This window comes from Alnus glutinosa, chromosome 5 (genome assembly GCF_958979055.1).
Source record: "Alnus glutinosa chromosome 5, dhAlnGlut1.1, whole genome shotgun sequence".
Classification (NCBI taxonomy): domain Eukaryota; kingdom Viridiplantae; phylum Streptophyta; class Magnoliopsida; order Fagales; family Betulaceae; genus Alnus; species Alnus glutinosa.
In genome coordinates this window covers 29567137-29586558 of record NC_084890.1, presented here as the reverse complement: position 1 = coordinate 29586558, position 19422 = coordinate 29567137, and the positions used below count along the sequence as shown (strand labels likewise).

General features: G+C 36.5%; 1 protein-coding gene and 1 long non-coding RNA gene across 3 annotated transcripts; one reads left to right on the top strand and one right to left on the bottom strand.

Annotated features, from left to right (window-relative positions):
- The first annotated feature begins 4595 nt into the window (after nt 1-4595).
- LOC133869861 (F-box/kelch-repeat protein At3g06240-like) lies at nt 4596-7617 on the top strand. Its single transcript, XM_062306957.1, has 2 exons — nt 4596-6186; nt 7484-7617. The coding sequence occupies exon 1, from the start codon at nt 4802-4804 to the stop codon at nt 6035-6037; it is 1236 nt and encodes a 411-aa protein (XP_062162941.1). The 5' UTR covers nt 4596-4801; the 3' UTR covers nt 6038-6186; nt 7484-7617.
- A 4792-nt stretch (nt 7618-12409) lies between these two features.
- LOC133868777 (uncharacterized) lies at nt 12410-14128 on the bottom strand. 2 transcript variants are annotated; one of them, XR_009900401.1, is made up of 4 exons: nt 14009-14128; nt 12938-13075; nt 12762-12817; nt 12410-12680 (listed from the first exon to the last, which is right to left on the bottom strand). It is a non-coding gene; the product is annotated as an uncharacterized LOC133868777 (long non-coding RNA). The 2 variants fall into 2 exon arrangements; XR_009900400.1 differs by lacking the exon at nt 14009-14128 and adding an exon at nt 13328-13537.
- Between the last annotated feature and the right edge of the window lie 5294 nt (nt 14129-19422).

Below are 19422 nucleotides of genomic sequence, written 5' to 3'. Positions count from 1 at the left end.
AACAAGGGGTTGGCTTGGTCAGTCTGGGGTGGCCGAACCACCACCAAGTCTGGTGGTGGTCGAACCACCTCCGTGGCCCTTGGGGGTGGCCGGGCCACGGAAGTGGTTCGGTCACTCCTAAGGGTCAAAACCGTCCATAAAAATTTTGGAAGATTTAAAAGGTTTGGCCATTGAAGGTGGCCGAACCACCCTCGTGGCCCTTGGGGGTGATCCCCCAAAGGCCAAAACCGATCATAATTTTTTTTTTTTTTTTTTTTTTTTGAGAGGGGCGGTGGTTCGGCCACTACAATCCGGCCTATGAGCCACCCCTTGTTTTGTTTTTTATTTTTTCAAAATTTTATTAATTTTTTAATATATATATAAATTTAATTAATTTTTAAAATTTTTTAATTTTTAACTTTTTTATATAGTGCCACGTATTAATTCCAGAGGGTGACACGTGACGAGGAGTTAGTTTTTTGAAGAAAAACTTGACTGAGGTACCAATTTAGTCTTTTTTTCAAAATTAAGGTAACGTCTGTGATGCGAATTGAAAGTTGTCAAAATTCAGGGATTAAAGATATATTTAATCTTTTTTTTTTCTTTTTCTTTTTTATAAGTAAAATGGGTCTAACGTAATACTGATAAAATTGGCCCGCATCCCTAAAAAATTTTGATACAAACGATTTTGATTAATAAATTAGTGTTGTGTCTAAGAAAAGTGTTCAAACAGGGGATCCAGCAGACATTTGGTTATAACTACTTCTGGAACATAAGCTTGGGGATGCCAAAGATGGAGAAATCAAGTCATTCCAAAACAATACTTAGTATACAGCTTCTTTACATGGGGGAACTTGCAGTCGGGAAGCACCATAAAGTTTATCATTTGCCATAAATAACGCAGCGTCAGCAACGGCGAAGTGTACAAATGGTCATCGTACAGATATTTTTACTCAAAGTGAATGGAATCATAGATGCCTTATAAAGAGAACTGATTCTCGTACAACACTTTTATAACAAGTGTACAACAGCCTTCTTGTACACAGCCTTCTCACAAGGGGTGGGCTCCACAGTATGTGGGGCCATCCCATGTGAGAGGGCTGTTGTACACTTATTGTAAAATTGATGTATTTCTATCATTTTTCATAAATAAAAGCTTCAGTTATTTTGATGAGTTGCCTAATAAACAAACAAACTCAACTCCCCACAAAGCGCTTTAGAAGGGTAAAATTGTAAAATGATTAGAACATAATTAGGTAAAAGCGTTAAATTCAGTAAGGATGATTTTTTTTTAATTATTATTATTAATTATATTCTATTTCGCAAATAAAATTTCATTACAATTTTTTTTAATAGTAATCTCCCGCATTTTTTTTTTTTTTTTAGATGTTCACACAAAAGAGAAGAGGATAATTCAAACTAGTGACTTCCACCTTATAAAGCGTAGTCCCCAGCCGATTGAGCTACCCCTTAAGAACACATTTTTTATTGTATTGTACTTGTTGTTTGTAGCACGGGCTACAACATATTTGGCGAGGTCCAATTAATCCGCTGAAAAAGTAATGATAAAAATATATTTAAATTCCTTTTAATGTGTGATTTAATTAAAACTTATAACAACATAACCTTAAAATATCAAAAAAATATATATAAAAATATAATTTCAATTGATACCCTACTTCCATTACAAACAAAATAAAACGAGTAATGCTATAAGGAGGATTAGAGTCTTCTTAAATGTCACATACCTTTAAAATTATATTTGGACCAAAATTTAATTATGGTTATTTCAAATTCAATGGTTATTTTAAAAGCGACGTAACATTTGAGAGGACATAAGGAAGACTATAATTTGTAGATTACTTGTTATAGAATTACGTACTCGGATAAAATATAATCTGAGCAAAGAGCTCACCTACATTTTAAAAAAAGAAAACAAAAACATAAACAACAAGTTAGTAGACTAATTCTCAAGAAAGCTTGCAGATAGGTTTTGAACTACTATAGCGTGATTGTTAAAGTTGTAAAGCCGTACAATAGATAGATCGGGATCCACAAAGACAACGTCATTATCGTTATACATGAATGCAAAACAAAATAAACAATATGAATAAATTCTTTAAAATTTTGAAACTTAGTGTATTCAATATAATCATAATCAAATTTCTTCATTTAAGGTGAAATATAGAGTTAGATGAAATATAATCCTAATTAATTTCAATATAGAAAATTACACCGATATTTAATACGGATTTTTTTTTTAAATTATTATTATTAATTATTATTCTATTTCGCAAATAAAACTTCCAAATAATTTTTCTCGATAGTAAGCTCCCAGATTTTTTATTGTATTGTACTTTTTGTTTGTAGCACGGCTACAACATATTGGGCGAGGTCCAATTAATCCAACAACAAAGTAATGAGAAATATATATCTAAATTCCTTTTGAGGTGCGATTAAATTGTCACGTGCCTTTAAAATCATTATTAAATCAAAAATTTATAATGATTATCTCAAATCCAATGACTATTTTAAAAATCACATTACATTTAGAAAAATATAAGAAGGACTCTAGTTTTAGAATCTTTGTTATAGAATTACTCAAATAAAATATCATCCTAGCAAAGAGCTCACCTACATTTTTTAAAGTTGTGAAGCCATGCGGCAGACAGATCGGAATTTACAAAGACAATATCATTATCCTTAGAAATAAATGCAAAACAAAATAAATAATAGGAATAAATTCTTTAAAATTTTGAAACTTAGAGTGATTCAATATAATTCTAATCATTTTTTTTAATTTAGGGTGAATTATAGAGTTAAATAAAATATAATCCTAATTTTTTTTAAAAAAATTTAGAGTAATTTAATATCAATTCAAATCTCTAAATTTTAAATAATCAAATATTTATATATAAAAAATACAATTCTTATCAAATCTCCAACTTTATATTAAATCAAATATACTCTGACATTTCCCTAAAAGAGGTAAAAGAAATCCACGGATTCCAAGAAAATTAAGAGAAACAATGTAGAGAAGCATTAAAACGAACGCGGTGCACTGGGCTCAGGAAATGAAAAAGAATTCGAGCTTATTTAGCAAACAACTCCTGCTCTCTCTCACATTTTTTTTACTTTTTTTAAGAAAGTCAAATAAAAAATATTATCTTTTTTTTTTAATTTTTTCTATCACATCAATAATTTTTTTTTATTATTTAAATAAAAAAATTTACTACAAAATAATTTTTTTTTTTTACTTTTCTATAAAATAATTATAAACCTTTTTATACTTTATATTATCCAAATAAATATTCTACAATTATATTCATTTGTCAAACAAACTCGAAATTACTCGAAAAGTTAAAATGAGAGGTGTCTAAAAGTGGGACAATACAAGATGAATTGTCATTCTTGAGGTCTCTAGCCTCAAGGTTGTATGGGAAATGTGAAAAAGGACGTAATTTTTTTTTTTTTTTTTTTTAAATTTATCATCGCTTACCCGAAAAAAAGGACTCTTGTATGATTATTTCTATTGTCCTTTTTACATTGGAAATGAAAAGACCCAAAAAAAAATTTAATTATATAGAAAGTTGAAATGATAAGCGTCTAAAACCGTGTTGGTAACCGGGAAGAGGAGGGATGTATATGTGGATACCGACAGTTATTTCTTATTTGAAATATTTATATTCGTATATATTTTTAGATATTTACATATGTATTTAAAATATTTATATTGGTATATCTACGTCATTATCCTTACAAATGAAAGTAAAACAAAATAAATAATATGAATAAACTCCTTAAAATTTTAAAACTTAGCATAATTTAATATAATTTTAATCAAATTTCTTTTTTTAGAGTGAATTATACTATTATAGAGTTTAATGAAATATAATTCTAATCATTTTTTTTTAATTTAAAATGATTCAATATCATTAAATTTCTAAATTCTAAATAATTAAATCTTTATTAAAAACAATACCATTCTTATGAAATCTCCAGCTTCATATTAATTTACATATACTCTGACATTTATAACACTAAAAGAGGTAAACGAAATCCACGGCCTCCAAGGAAATTAAGAGAAAAAACAGTACAGTACAGAAGCATTAAAGAACACAGTTTCATTAATAAACAGTAGAGAAGCATTAATGAAAAATAAATACCAAAACAAGGATCCTCTCCGTTTCCTCTCCGATTAGTATATTATTAAGGGTAAAAATATACATTCATATTTTTATGGAATATAATGGAGTGTTTGTTTCGTATAAAAAATTGTATAAAGTTGAATAATATTTAACTTTTTTTAAAAATAAATCATATTTTATTTAATTTTTTGAAATTTTTTTAAATTTTATCTCACAAAGTCAAACTTCGTAATTCGCGCGATATATTTGAATAATATTCGTATTCAACACCTAAAAAATTACTAACCGGAGAGATCCAAATTCGCATGATAAAGGATTCAAACTCACTTATATGTAAAGTTGAAATGACAGACGTCTAAAACTGGTTGTAAAAGTGGGACAAGACAAGAGGAATTGTCATTCTTCATCTGCACGGCCAAGGAAATTTTTTATTCTTTCTTTGAACAGCGTGCGACGTGCGTGATGCGTGGAAAGACGTAAAACCGTGGGCGGGAATGGAGTGAAACAGTTGCCCTTCTTTCCCTTTTCATGTTCTCTTCTTTCCTTCATCTTTTTCAACGAAAAAAGAACCCAAGACAGTGTTGAGAGGCTCTGCAACTGATTATATAAAAAGCTCTTTTCTCTCTCAAAAGTTTTTTCCTCGTTCTCTTCAATCCCCGGAGAAAAGGAGCACGATGTCAAACAGTCTCCCAAATGAAGTTATCGCCGAAATCCTCTCACGACTGCCCGTGAAGTCGATAATCAGATTCAGGAGCGTTTCCAAGACATGGTGCTCTCTCATCTCCAGCCCCCATTTCATCGCCACCCACCTCAGCCGCGCTCTTTCCAACCCCCAATACCCATCCAACCTTGTTTTCCACCATTTCGACTACCCACTCAAGAAAGACCGATCTCCTGCCATAAGCATCCACCTGCTTTCCCTTGATCCAGAAATACAAGAGAGGAGTTTGTTCATTCCACGATTTGATCATGCTGTCACAAGAGACCCATCAGATTTCATAGGATCACGTTGCTTACGCGATTGCATGGAAGTAATTGGTTCGTCGAACGGCTTATTTTGTCTCACCAGAGGTTTTGATTCATACGTTCTCTGCAACCCTTCTATTCAAAAAGCCATATCCTTTCCGCACCCTAATATTGGCCTTCGGCGATTGGATACCGACATTCATGGCTTTGGGTATTGCCCTAAGACTGACGATTACAAAGTGGTGAGGGTTGTATATGTCGAAGGCACCACTCATTCTCTCGTTGAGATTTATACGCTCCGATCCGGTGCATGGCGCTCTTTTAAGGCCCCCTGTCCTCCCTACGAATTTATAGAACCCTTCGGCCCAACCTCGTTACGTAATATTTTCTTTAATGGGGCAGTCCACTGGCCAGCTCGCACTCCAGATTTCCAGCGCAATTTTATCGTGTTGTTCGATATGGAGGATGAGGTGTTTCGTGAGATGGCTATGCCAAAAAGGTTACAAGGTAAGGAAGGCAAGGAGTTTTTAATGGCGGTAGTTGATGGGTTGCTTGCTCTTATTCCCTACGGGGACGATATTGAGGATAATGATATGCCCGTGTGGGTGATGAAAGAGTATGGAAGAGCGGAATCTTGGACTAAGCAGTTCGATATTAAGTTTGAGTGTGGATCATATTCATATGGTCTGATAGGCTTTACAAAGAACGGTGAAGTTCTAATAACGGACGAGCAGGGAAGATTGTGTTCTTACGAACGTAATAGCGAACAATTCTGGAATCTTCACATTTATGAGATAACTAGCTGGCTTTATCTCGATACTTATGTGGAGAGCCTAGCTCTACTAGATGTAAAAGATGGAGTTTTGGGAGTGCAAGCGGCTTCGTCTTGTGTTAGTAAGCTCAAGGCGAAAGAAAATAAGAGAAAAAGAAAGATACAGATGTAAGCTTATGCGAAAATCAATTTCTATGATAACAACTACAAATTGGCCCATTTTCATTCTGGTGTTAGTGTTTCCATTCTGCATTCTCTCACGTGGGCTAACTGTCTTTCACAGGTTGGGACAGTGATTCAGTTGCGAACAAGCAGGGAAAGGTAAGACATCAATAAGTTACTGTTTTTTTTTTTTTTTTCAATGACAGGGTCATGTAATTCAAAAATGTAGAAAAAATAAAAGAAAATGTTTTTATATTTGTGGTTGGTCATATGACAAGATTCAGAACATCTAATTGTTCTGGAACTTGGAAGAAAATTAACAGAGCAGGTATGCTCAAGCTTAGAGTGTGTCATGTACGTGTATCCCCATATAAGAAACAAAAAGAGAAGAAAAGAGAGAAAAAAACATCCAGTAGCAGAGCATTTGAAGTTTAGCTGCTATTAGTTCACGCTGCTGCTACCTGTCTGTTTGTTTATTTGAGTATAAGTTGGGTATGAAGCAATGAAATAGCTTGGAGATAAAAAGAAAGCAGAGGTTTTGTATATGGCAGATACCATGAGCTTTTAGTCTAATTTTTCTTGATCATGTTTGTAGGGTTAATTTGATACCAAGGAGAAAACTTAGATTGCCTCACAACAAGTCTTAAGGAACTAAAGGCAAAAATACTCTTAACCCCCTCGAACATACATTCTATTTGAAGCATAAGTTACAACATCCATTAGTCCTAGACAATCATCTACTTGCACACCTTGCATCTTTCATTGTGAAAACAAGAGTCCACTGTCGATGCTGAAAGATTAGAGCAATCTTATTACATTGTCGTCTAGGAAAAGAACTAAAGCAGTCTAGTTGCAACACTTGGGATCATTCCTCGTAAGCGAATTGTAGATGGATAATCACCAACTAGATAAGTAAGGATTAAAGAATAGTTGGGGCTGCTATATAATTTTTGGACTTTTAAGTACTGGACACATGGTAGCTAGCGTAGTAGGTAACTCATAAGACAGTTTCTGAAAGGGTAGTTCTCTATTGGAGAAGTTCATGTACTTGGGAAACTGCGGATGACCCTTTCTGCAACTGTGGTATTCATAAGTTTTGCAACCGACATTATAAAATTCTAACTGTTGGAATTTAAACTTAAGTGGTTTGCTATTTACCTCCATGTTTGTAATGATTGATGTTTATTGATATGCGAAGCATAGAATATCTGTTTGTGTGTGCAGCATGTTTTTTTGTTTGGGTACAATATCTCCAACCTTATTCTTCATTGGTGCTATGTATCTTGTTTCTGTCATAAAAGCTGCTACAATTTCAAATTTTCATTTTAAAAGTGGGAAATGACCCAATGTGAACTATTCTTTCCAAGTTAAACCCCTTTATATTGATGAAGCCTTGATGTCCTTGTAAACTGGAATTTCTGTAAAGTGTAATCTATTTCCTTTGTCACTTTCGCAGGAGGTTTTACTGGTCCAGTCCCAAGTCAAATCATGCCTGGTGGTAGTAGTTCAATTGACTTGAAAAAGAGTATTATCATGTACTGCTCGTACTACACTTTACGAATTATTGGATAGTTTGATAGTTGTAAGGGCTTTTAATGGGTAGTAATTAAACTTCTATGCTTAATTTTTGATCCTTCACCGTTTGTAATCGTTTTTTGTTTAAGCACTATATTATAGTTCTAACCCTACATTTGCTGATATATTATTGAAAGAACATAGCTGAATTGGCTTAGGCTGCGGCTGCGGTTGCTAGCTCTCAAACATATGCTATTTTTCTACTTGAGAGGACTTAAAATAATTGAACAAGAACAAGCTTTTCGATAATAGTAACCACACATTTGGTCCCCTTATTTGTGGATGTTATAGTGGTGAACTTGTGTTAAAGTCAATTTTTTTTTTGGATGAAACAAAACTTTATAAAACCAACGAACAAAAACAACTCTTCAGTGAAAACTAGAACACTATCCAAAAACATGAAAAAACCAATTGCAAACACTGCCACTATAAAAATAGCAACCAACACCTACAGGTTTAACAGTCAAACATTACACAGCAGACTCATAAAACCCCATTCTGCAGAAACAGAGCACAATGACATCAATGTGTAAATTCCATCTATACACGAGGCAAACTCTTTCCTAGGCACTTGAAGTGACCTTTAGCCAACACACTAGCCCGAACCTCCCAATTCATTTGAGCCAAGATAGCCTCTTCCGTACGTGGTGTTACAGTGAAGCAGATCATTTCGTTGGCGCCAGAGGTGATAAACAGTGGCACCAAGGCAAAGTCTTTTCAAGCAAGCTTTAAGACTTTTTTCATGCAACATAGAAGACCCCCAACTTTCAATGCTCTCCCAGTCAAAAGGAACCTCCACAAAGGAGCAATCAGCCATAATGCAAGTCCATATCCCACGACTAAATTCACACCTAAAGAAAATGTGTTTTCTACTTTCCTGACATCCATGGCAAAACAAGCAAAGACTCTTCCTTACATATCCCCAACAGCATCTTTTGTTTAGTAACCAAAGCATCCCGAAACACTAACCAAAGAAGGCATGCTTAGGAATAGACATTGGATATCAATCTAGCTTCTACCAATTTACAACCTATTTCACTTCTCTCAACTGCTCCCACGTTTCAGAATAGGAGTACCTTCCACTTCTAGAATTCCACACAGGAATGTCAACCCCTCCAATCACAACTTCATGCATTTGACTCTAAATCTCCACAAGTGCCTCAGAATGAGCATGGGACCAGAACTAGTCTCCATTTTTAATAATAACAGCAAGCTTGGAATTAATAGAAAGGCCCGAATCATACACAACTCGATAACCAAATTTATCAAGTCGGTATCTTGCAGGGTGCCAATGATTTAACCAAAGAAACACCCGACTTCCATCACCAACTTTAAACTGGATGAAGTTTTTTGCACGGTCTCGCGCGAAGTTTCAAAATTTTCTTCTTACTCCAAGAGCAGAAACCGGGATAGAAACCAGCCACAAGCTCCTACCCTTCAACCAATTAGCTTTAATCCAAGCTACCCACAAAGAACCAGCTTTGGTGAAAAGATTCCAGATGTGGTTAAGCATTGAAGTGTTGTTCCAAACTTCAATCCCCTTAATTCTTAGCCCTCCTTTCTTGGGAACACAAAGCTTTTCCAAAGCAACCTTTGGCATGCGCCTTCTAAGTAAAGTCAAATATTTTTTACTTGGAAGCTAGCTAATAGTAACTTTTGGTGGCGAGGCTCTCAGCCTCTCGGGCCTTAGCACCTACGGCATGAGTCAACCTGAAGAAGACTATATATATTTGGATGGTTATGTTTCTTTTACTATCAAATTGTGATGCTAAAGCACGTAAAAGGTTCAAGTATTCGTGGATTCTATTGGTCTTTGTGTTCTGCAAAATTAATGTCTGTTGAGTTTTGTTTGTCGGCCAACTCCAGCTTGTTACCAATGCATGCCTTATCACACTTTTATTTCACTTCTTCAACTTTATAATGAAATAGGTGAATCTAATTCCAGTAAATATTCTAGAGAAAATCCTCTCTTAATTTTCAAAGTAATGATATTTTGTAGGTGGTTATATGTACGACTCTCATATAATTGAGATCGTTGGTGAAAATCAACTAATAATTTTTGTTGTGATGATAAAGCACATAAAAGGTTTAACTCCTGTTTGTCTCCCAACTCCATCTTGTTACCAATACATGCTTTATCACACTTTTATGTCGCTTCCTCAACTTCATAATAAAATAGGCGAATCTAATTCAAGTAAATATTCTAGAGAAAATCCTCCCCCTTAATTTTCAGGGTAATGATATTTTGTAGGCTGTTATATATACGACCCTCATATAATTGAGATTGCTGGTGAAAATTAGCTATTAATTTTTTATTTTTTTAAGAAAAACTACCAACTAATTGTCAAAATGCCCTATAAACTACCAATTGTGTCAATATTCTTCTCTAAATTAACAACCAATGTCAATATCCCCCGATGACAAAAATATCTTTCATAAAATTATAAAAATTCTTAAAATTATATAAAAACAAAAAATAATAAAATAAAAACGAAAAAAAAATAAAAACCTTGGTTTTTCTTCTTCTTCTTCTTCTTTGTTTAGATTTTGTTTTAGATTTTCAATTTTCTCATTTTTTTAAATAAATTGTTTTTTTTTCGTCAATCTTTCAAAAAAATTCATTTTTTTTTTTGTTTTAAATTTTTTTTTCGAATTTATAAAGATATATTTGTATAATTGAAACTTTTTTAGGGTTAATTTTGTATTTTTGTTGGCTTTAGAGGATATTGACTTTTTTTTTTCTTTTTTTTTTGTAATTTATGAGACATTGACAATCGAATGGTAGTTTGAGGAGATATGTGTATTTTTTTTTTATTTATAAGTACTGATTCAATGACTAATTTCATATAACAATTTATTAAATAGTATTACTCTAATTTTTAAGATTTTCTTTGCTTGATTGAGTATTGCCAACGCCATCACCCGAAGGAATCCATGCAGATACCTTTAGAACAATTTAACTCGAAATAGTTATAAATTAGAAGAAAAAAAAATGTCGAAATAGTTATAAAGAAATAGTAAGGCAGAAATGCTAAAATGAAAAAAGTGTTTCATGGTAGTGGCAGATATAGCCAGTCAACCTCTGTCAGAGAGGAAAGTTAAGAAGAAATTCCTCTGCAACGCAGAAAAGCATGGTTTTTTTTTTTTTTTTTTTTGGGTGTAATTTGAAATTAATTAATTGATAATTAACTTAAAACTTGATCGTAACTTTTAAATTTTCGTATTAAGGAAATAAGTTAGAGTTACCAGGACCCCTTGGTAAGTGGAAGAAAAATATATCTTTTTAGAAAAATGTTAGATTTACAACATCAATACAACAACTGTACAACAATCCCTCACATGAGGGTGGGTCTCACATACTGGGGTCCACCCTCATGTGAGGGGTTGTTGTGCAGTTGTTGTATTGGTGTTGTACAAGAATCAAATACCATCTTTTTAAACACTGCAAGATAGCCACGTAATTAAGTCATGCACATCACATAATAGTCACAACATAATGCTAAAGCATCATAATATAGCATGAGATTTGATTCTTGTACAACACCAATACAACAATTGTACAACAACCCCTCACATGAGGGTGAGCCCCAGTATGTGGGACCCACCCTCATGTGAGGGATTGTTGTACAGTTGTTGTATTGGTGTTGTAAATCTAACATTTTCCATATATAGAGAAATGATTCCTACACTCATTTCTCACAACAGCTCCACAACAAGCTGATGTGGCTGGTAATATTTTATTATTATTTTACAAAAACAAAACAAAACAAAACAAAAAAATAATAAAATATTACAAGCCACATCAGCTTGTTGTGGGGCTGTTATGAGAAATGAGTGTAGGGATCATTTCTCTAATTTCTATCGTCCTTTTTACGTTTGAAATGAAAAGACCTAAAAAAAATTTAGTTATATGGAAAGTCGAAATGACAGGCATGTAAAACCGTGTTGGTGACTGTTAAGAGGAGGGATTTATATGTGGATACCGACAGTTATTTGAAATATTTATATTCGTATATCATTTTTAAATATTTACATATGTATTTAAAATATTTATATTCGTATATCTACAAAGACAGCATCATTATCCTTACAAATGAATGTAAAACAAAATAAATAACATGAATAAACTCCTTAAAATTTTAAAACTTAGAGTAATTCAATATAATTCTAAACAAATTTCTTTATTTAGAGTGAATTATAGAGTTAAATAAAATATAATTCTAATCATTTTTTTTTAATTTAAAATGATTCAATTTTATTAAATTTCTAAATTCTAGTCTTTCTAGATAATTAAATCTTTATTAAAAAAGAACTCCTTCTATACGGTCATGGTAGAAAACAAAATAAGAGAAAGAAAGCTCTGGGTATGGTTGAATAAAAAAAAAACCTCAGAACTTCGAATAATTACATGTTAGGATTCAGATTCTAACATATGAGGGTGTGATTTAAGCCATGGTGTGAGGTGGGTCCCTCAGGTCATGTGTGCAGCACACAATAACTTCAATCATTTTTAATTTGAAATCTCAAAATATCTACCATTAGCAGCACAAGAGGAATATTTCCCCCGAGGTAATAAGGTCTTATGGACAATAACAAAATACGATAAAACCATATGCAGAAAGAATTGGTGTAAAACCATTGTTCACAATGTCATAATTAATACAATATTATTAGTGAAAAGGCTCTAGAGGATGGTGGTAACATCAATAATTTTATACCTTAGAGTAATTTATGGAATTACGGTACAAAATGTTTAGCATGCTAAAAATCATGTTCACTTTGTTGGTATGAAGGAGAGAGATTCAAATACTTAAAGTTGAAAATGTTTTGAAATTGATTCCAGTTTTGAGTGCATTCAGAAAATAAAGTTGCAAAATGAATTTGAATCTAGTTAGGCTTAATTTCTATGAATCCCACAGAGAATACCATGGACCCGACTTCCATCCAATACCAAAACTGCTCTGTGGTTCTATCAGTGGAAGAGATAAAACTCCAGTTCCAAGTTCACATCCATCCCCATTAGCAGGCCAGCTGAATTCCAATCCTTGTATTGTTTCAAAAAATTGGGTGTTTGTTATCTGCAATATAAAATTCCAACCAAACATTAAGAATAGGTTCCACTAAAAGATAAGTTGAAGGTGAGTGAAGTATGTAAGCACCTTAAGTGTTCCTTTCTCTAATGAAACCTTGATCGGTTGATAGAGATACTTGACTTCTTAAAATAATAATTACAGCCATGAGCCATCATACAAACTGGTAAGTGACACACAGTTATTGTGTTGAAAAACTCTGAGCACGTTGTTAAGTTTAAGTATGACACAAAACATCAAGTTACCATGTACTGCAGGATGAGGAGTTCGATCTGGCCACATAATCCCATTCAAACAGAAATTCAAATCATTAGGAATATCCCCACAAAGTCACCTCCATATGCCCAATGCTTTATACCATCTGCATTATCCTTCAATAGTCCCTGTATGTAAAGTGCAAATTTTTAACCATCTAATATATTTCCATCTTATGAGTAATCCCAGAAGATGGAGAGGGGAGGGGGTGAGAAATAAAAAGGCATAGGGGAAAACAACTATAAAGCAAATTTAGGAAATAATTAGTGGTACAGGTCTTGGACATCTACTTATTTCAAAAGAAGTATGTAAAAACTATTAGAATATTAACTAATTAAATTCACAATTTCCAACCAACTTAAACTTTTATAGGATATCACATGATTTAATATGATATTAGAGTAGATGCGACGAATTCAAACCCAAAACTCCACAGGATCATAAACCTGCAAGCTACAAACTCAATTATATCTCACAAAAACCCATCAACAACAATCACAATCAAATTCAATTAATACCCATCAGTCAAATAAACCCAAATCTTTCAATTTTTCAATGGTTGAAATTTACTCCAAGTTTTCCATGAGAAATAAAGAAAGTGAAATTAAATATGGACAAAAAACTACTGTAGTTTTTTTTTAAAGCACCCAAGCCAAATCCACAAAGAATAACATAACAAAGTTCCGATATTCTATTTACGTTTTTCTTTCCCAATACATTCTCTCCAATCAAACAACATTTAACAATATTCATTAGGCAATATCCAAAAGACCCGTAACGCCCATTTTCTCCCAGGTCGCAAATAAGGGTAAGAAAAAAAATCTAGTTCCTTCAATATTCTACATTCTTTTATTTCCTACATTTTCAAAGCAAACAAACAGCATCATAGGATATGCAATTGAATAACAAAAAAGAAAAAGCTCGAAGAATCAGAATGATACCCATAACCATGTTCAGCGTAATACGAAAGATTCGAGAAAATCTTCTGAGAGTGAGGGAGTGAGAAGAAAAGAAAAACCTAATTGTAGAGAGACAAAGAGAGAGGAGAAGAATATACATACCGAAAGCCCCAATCTGGACTGTCGCTCTGATACAGAATTTATCCAATGAAAATAGCAAACAAACAAACAAATCAAGAAAATTAAATAGAAAATAGAAAAATCAAGAAAAACAGAGAAAAATGTTATGCATCCGACTGAGGGAGCTGGGTGTATGGTTCGGACAAGGGTATCTTGATACCAGGGCTCAAGGTACCTTGGATGGCTGCCACATGGTTCTCCTATGGGAACATGATTGGATGTGGTTGCAAGCTGTAGAAGGGTATTAGAGTTGTTATGTTTAATTGTATGGGTCTTGTTGTAATTTCCTGTATTACCTTTAATTTCCTAAGACAGTTTCAGGGTGTTCTGGAACATGTTTAGTGGGTCAGTTGCGTCAGTTATCTTAGTGGGTCAGTTACTAAGTAGTGGGTTCAGCCATTATTGGCAGTTCCCTATTTCCTTGCTGTTGCTACTTGATCTAAACCAGAGAAGTGGAAAAGAGAGATATCTTCTGGAGTTTAATCATATTACCGTGTGTTATGAGTTAAACCTGGAAGTGTTAAACATCTAAGCCGTGTGCTTGAGTGTGGAGGACTAGCCCCTCGAAGAGCTAATTTTAATTAAGTAATAACAGGGCACGTAACTAGTGGTATCAGAGCACCGTTCTTGCGACCATGGCCGAGGGTACGCGTACATCTCAATTGGCGGAAGCTCTCACCAAGTTGAGAGAGGAGTGCAAAGCTGAGAGTCAGAAGTTAACCCAACTTTCTGATGCCTTCAGCACACAAAGTCAGAAGTTAACCCAACTTTCTGATTCTGTCAACAAACAACAGGAGAATAGCAACAAACTTGAAGCAGACAACAAGGCATTTCAAAGCCGAACGGAGGAGAATTTACATGTAATTATGGAAGCATTGGCAATCAAAGCACCCGAATAGAATCCTGGAGGGATGATGTCTCAGGGTGAAACAAGTGGAGAAAAGAGCCCCAACATACCTCCAATCACGGGAGGAGAAGGAGTCATACCAGGGTCAAGTGGTTCTTATATTCCAACAGCCCTTGAGGGAGCAGGAATTAATCCCAGATCGATCAACTTGGACTTCCCCAAGTTTGACGGAAATGACCCAACTAATTGGGTACTTAAGGCCCAGCAATTCTTTGTATATGGGCAAGTACCAGACAATCAGAGGGTTCCTATAGCTTATTTCCTCATGGAAGGGAAGGCTTTGCAGTGGTATAACTGGCTAATGGAGTCAGGATCGATTCGGAGTTGGGAGGAATTTGTAGTGGCTCTGAAAATCAGGTTTGCACCGTCAGATTATGATGATCCTGTAGGAGCATTTACAAAACTGCAGCAAACTTCCACTGTGGATGAGTACCAGTCCCAGTTTGAGGTGTTGTCCAACAGAATTCCAGGCTTGACAGAGTATTTCCGGGTGAGTTCCTTCATTAGCGGACTCAAGGAGGAGGTAAGGATTATGGTCACTATGCTAAAACCCACGACCCTCCCAAATGCTTTTGGGTTGGCCCGTTTACAAGAACAGGAAATCTGTCGAAGAAACCAAAATCCCAAGCCCCAAAATTGGTCTTCCAACTCAATTTACCCGAGATTGCCAACCTCATCCCATACCAACAAACCTACCAATATCCAGCCGTTCAGCAATCAGTTTACCAACCCCTACCCAAACCGTAACACTACCTCTCCCTACTCGAGAAACCCCAACCAAAAACCTACCCTACCCATAAAGAGGATTTCTCCTAGTCAAATGCATGAGAGAATGGATAAAGGATTGTGCTACTACTGTGATGAGAAATATCAAGCTGGGCATAAATGCAATAAACCCAGGTTACTTGTTCTGGAAGGAATGGAGTGGGAAGAGAAGGAAGAAACAGTGGAGGAAGAGTTGCTGGAATTCCAGGGAGTACAAACTTCAGAGGAAGTGGAAGAGGGTGAGTTGCTCAGCATCTCCTTATATGCCTTAGCAGGGACACCAACTCCCCGCACAATGAGGTTGATGGGAATCATCGGGGGGGTGGAAGTGGTTGTTCTAATTGATACCGGGAGTACCCACAGTTTTATGGATCCCAATGTAGCAAGCAAAGCCCAACTCCCAGCTGATGAAAAGGGACAGCTGACAGTGATGGTAGCTGATGGGGCTACCTTTTCTTGCCAAGGTCAATGTAAGGCAGTTTCCATTCTACTACAGGGTTGTAAATTTTCTGTAACTCTACACCTCTTAGTTCTGGGGGGTTGTGACGTGGTTCTTGGAGTTGACTGGTTGAGGCGTCTCGGGCCTATTCTATGGGATTTCGGGACCCTTACCATGAAGTTTCCCTATAGCCAATGAGAAGTAACCTTGCAAGGGATGTCACCAGCCCTTGAATTGCTGGATGCAAGAGAGACAATGCCCAAGTCCACGGGAGCCAACTGCAAAGGTGTGTGGGTACAGCTTATGGAGATCACAGGAGATCAGTCCAGGACCTTGATGCACCCAGCTGTCCAAGAGCTTATTGAAGGGTACCCGGAGGTTTTTAAGGAGCCAGACGAACTACCACCGACCAGGAGCCATGACCATAAAATACTCCTTAAGGATGAGGCTAAACCGACATGTGTGAGGCCCTATCGTTATCCTTACTATCAAAAGGGGGAAATTGAGAAGTTAGTGCGAGAGATGTTGGATTCGGGAGTCATCCGTCCCAGCCAAAGTCCCTACTCGTCACCAGTGTTACTTGTGAGGAAGGCAGATGGGAGTTGGAGGATGTGTGTGGACTATAGGGCACTCAACCGAGACACCATTAAGGATAAGTATCCTATCCCCAATATAGATGAACTGCTGGATGAGTTACATGGGGCTGTGGTATTTTCTAAACTGGACCTACGATCCGGTTATCACCAAATTCGAATGAAACCTAAGGATGTGCCCAAGACTGCCTTCCGGACACATGAAGGGCACTACGAATTTCTAGTAATGCCCTTCGGCTTAACCAATGCACCGTCTACCTTCCAAGGATTGATGAACGAGGTTCCGACCCTATCTCAGAAAATTTGTATTAGTTTTCTTTGATGATATTTTAGTCTATAGTCTGAGCCTTAAAGAACATCTAAAGCATTTAAAGCTTGTACTTGAGGTTTTAAAAGAACACCAGTTATATGCCAAGGCCTCGAAATGTAAATTTGGGAGTTTGGAGGTAGATTACTTGGGCCATGTTCTGTCAGAAGAAGGAGTGAAGGCTGACCCTGCTAAGATTGTGGCCATGAAGAATTGGCCACACCCTCGTACTCCCAAGGCCTTGAGAGGATTTCTGGGTCTGACCGGGTATTATAGGAAGTTTGTTAAGGGCTATGGAGGAGTGGCAGCACCTTTAACGGCACTTTTAAAGAAAAATTCATTCGGATGGAATGCTAGAGTTGAAGAGGCTTTTCGAAGTCTTAAAGAACTGATGTCCACCCCACTAGTGTTAGGGTTACCAGATTTTACTAAGATATTCCTAGTTGAATGTGATGCGTCAGGGGCAGGTATAAGAGCTATGTTAATGCAGAAGGGGAGACCTCTAGCATATTTAAGTCAAGGGTTGAAAGGGAAAAACTTATTCCTATCCACGTATGAAAAAGAATTGTTAGCATTGGTTATGGCAGTTAGGAAGTGGAGGCATTATTTATTAGGGCAGACTTTTGTAGTTCATACTGATCAACAGGCCCTTAAATATCTACTAGAGCAAAGAATCGGCATACCTGCCCAACAGAAATGGGTCTTTAAGCTCTTAGGATATGACTTCCGGGTAGAATACAAAAGAGGAAGGGAGAACAAAACTGCAGATGCCCTATCTAGGGTACCATTTGGGGAAATAGAAGATAATGATGCAGGTACTCATATAGAATCAGTGGAAGAAGCAGATGCAACAAATCAATCAGACCTATCACAATCACAATTGCAAGCAATTAGCACAATCAGAGCAGATTGGTTAGAAGAGCTTAGAAAGACTTATCCAGAAGATCCCATGATACAGGAGCTACTCCAACAACTCCAGGAAGGAGCCCTCAGCCCTACCAAATTCAACTTGCAGAGTGGACTCCTCTTCTACAAGGGGAGACTTCATTTAGGCTCCTTGGTACCAATACAGCAGCAGATCCTGTACCAGTTTCACAGCAGTCCATTAGCTGGTCATATGGGGAACCAAAAGACCTATTCAAAGGTGAAGAGAGAGTTCTACTGGCCTGGAATGAAGAAAGATATCCGCAGCTACATCCGGGGATGTGACATATGCCAAAGGAACAAAGTGGAGAACATTCACCCAGTAGGGTTATTGCAACCCCTTCCCATCCCTTCCCAGGTATGGACAGAACTCAGTATGGATTTTATAGGGGGATTGCCCATTTCGCAAGGAAAGGATGTGATAATGGTGGTAATCGACAGACTCAACAAATATGCCCACTTCATACCCCTAGCTCACCCATACACAGCTGGAACAGTAGCTCAGCTCTTTCTCGACCAAATTTTCAAACTCCATGGATTACCCAAATCCATAGTCAGTGACCGAGACAGAATCTTTACAAGCAACTTTTGGAAGGAACTCTTCCGTCTAAGTGGAACTAATCTTCTTTTGAGCTCAGCTTACCACCCACAGACAGATGGGCAGACAGAGATTATGAACAAAGGGTTGGAAGGGTATCTCAAAAGTTTTACAGGTGACCGACCGAAGGATTGGCTAAAATGGATGTCACTGGCCGAATGGTCTTACAATTCCTCAGACCACTCCTATACAAAAATCTCCCCTTTTGAGGCGGTTTACGGGTATCCCCCTCCACGGCTTTTACCTTACAAACCTGGAACTACTAGTGTCCAGGCGGTTGAAGAAACCCTAAAGACAAGAGAGTTCATTCTCTCTTTGATCAGGGAGAACTTGCAGGATGCGCAAGATAGGATGAAGGTATACGCTGACAGACATCGCACTGCTCGTGAATTTGAGATCGGAGATTGGGTCTCACTCCGTCTCCGACCCTACAGACAGATGTCGGTGACTATCCGACGTAACCTAAAACTCTCCCCACGATATTATGGACCTTTTCAGGTCATCCAGAGGATCGGAGAGGTCCCCTACAAGCTGGATCTACCCCAAGAATCACGAATCTACCCTGTATTCCATGTTTCTTTTCTCAAAAAACAACTCAGAACACGGACCATTCCCCTGGTGACCCTACCGGCCCTAACCCCAGAAGGGACCTTAACAGCTGAACCAGAGAAGATACTTACCAGGAGGTTGATGAAAAAGGGGGAACCGAGCCGGTGCTGAAGTGCTCATCCAATGGGCTGGAGCTACTGAAGAAGATGCAACATGGGAAGATCTTGAAGTACTTCAAGGGAGATTTCCGGACCTTGTGGGCAAGGTCCTTTGATGGAGGAGGTTGTGTTATGCATCCGACTGAGGGAGCTGGG

Excerpts from the sequence above, each read along its gene's own strand:
- LOC133869861 (XM_062306957.1), top strand. The coding sequence starts at position 4,802 with ATGTCAAACAGTCTCCCAAATGAAGTTATCGCCGAAATCCTCTCACGA.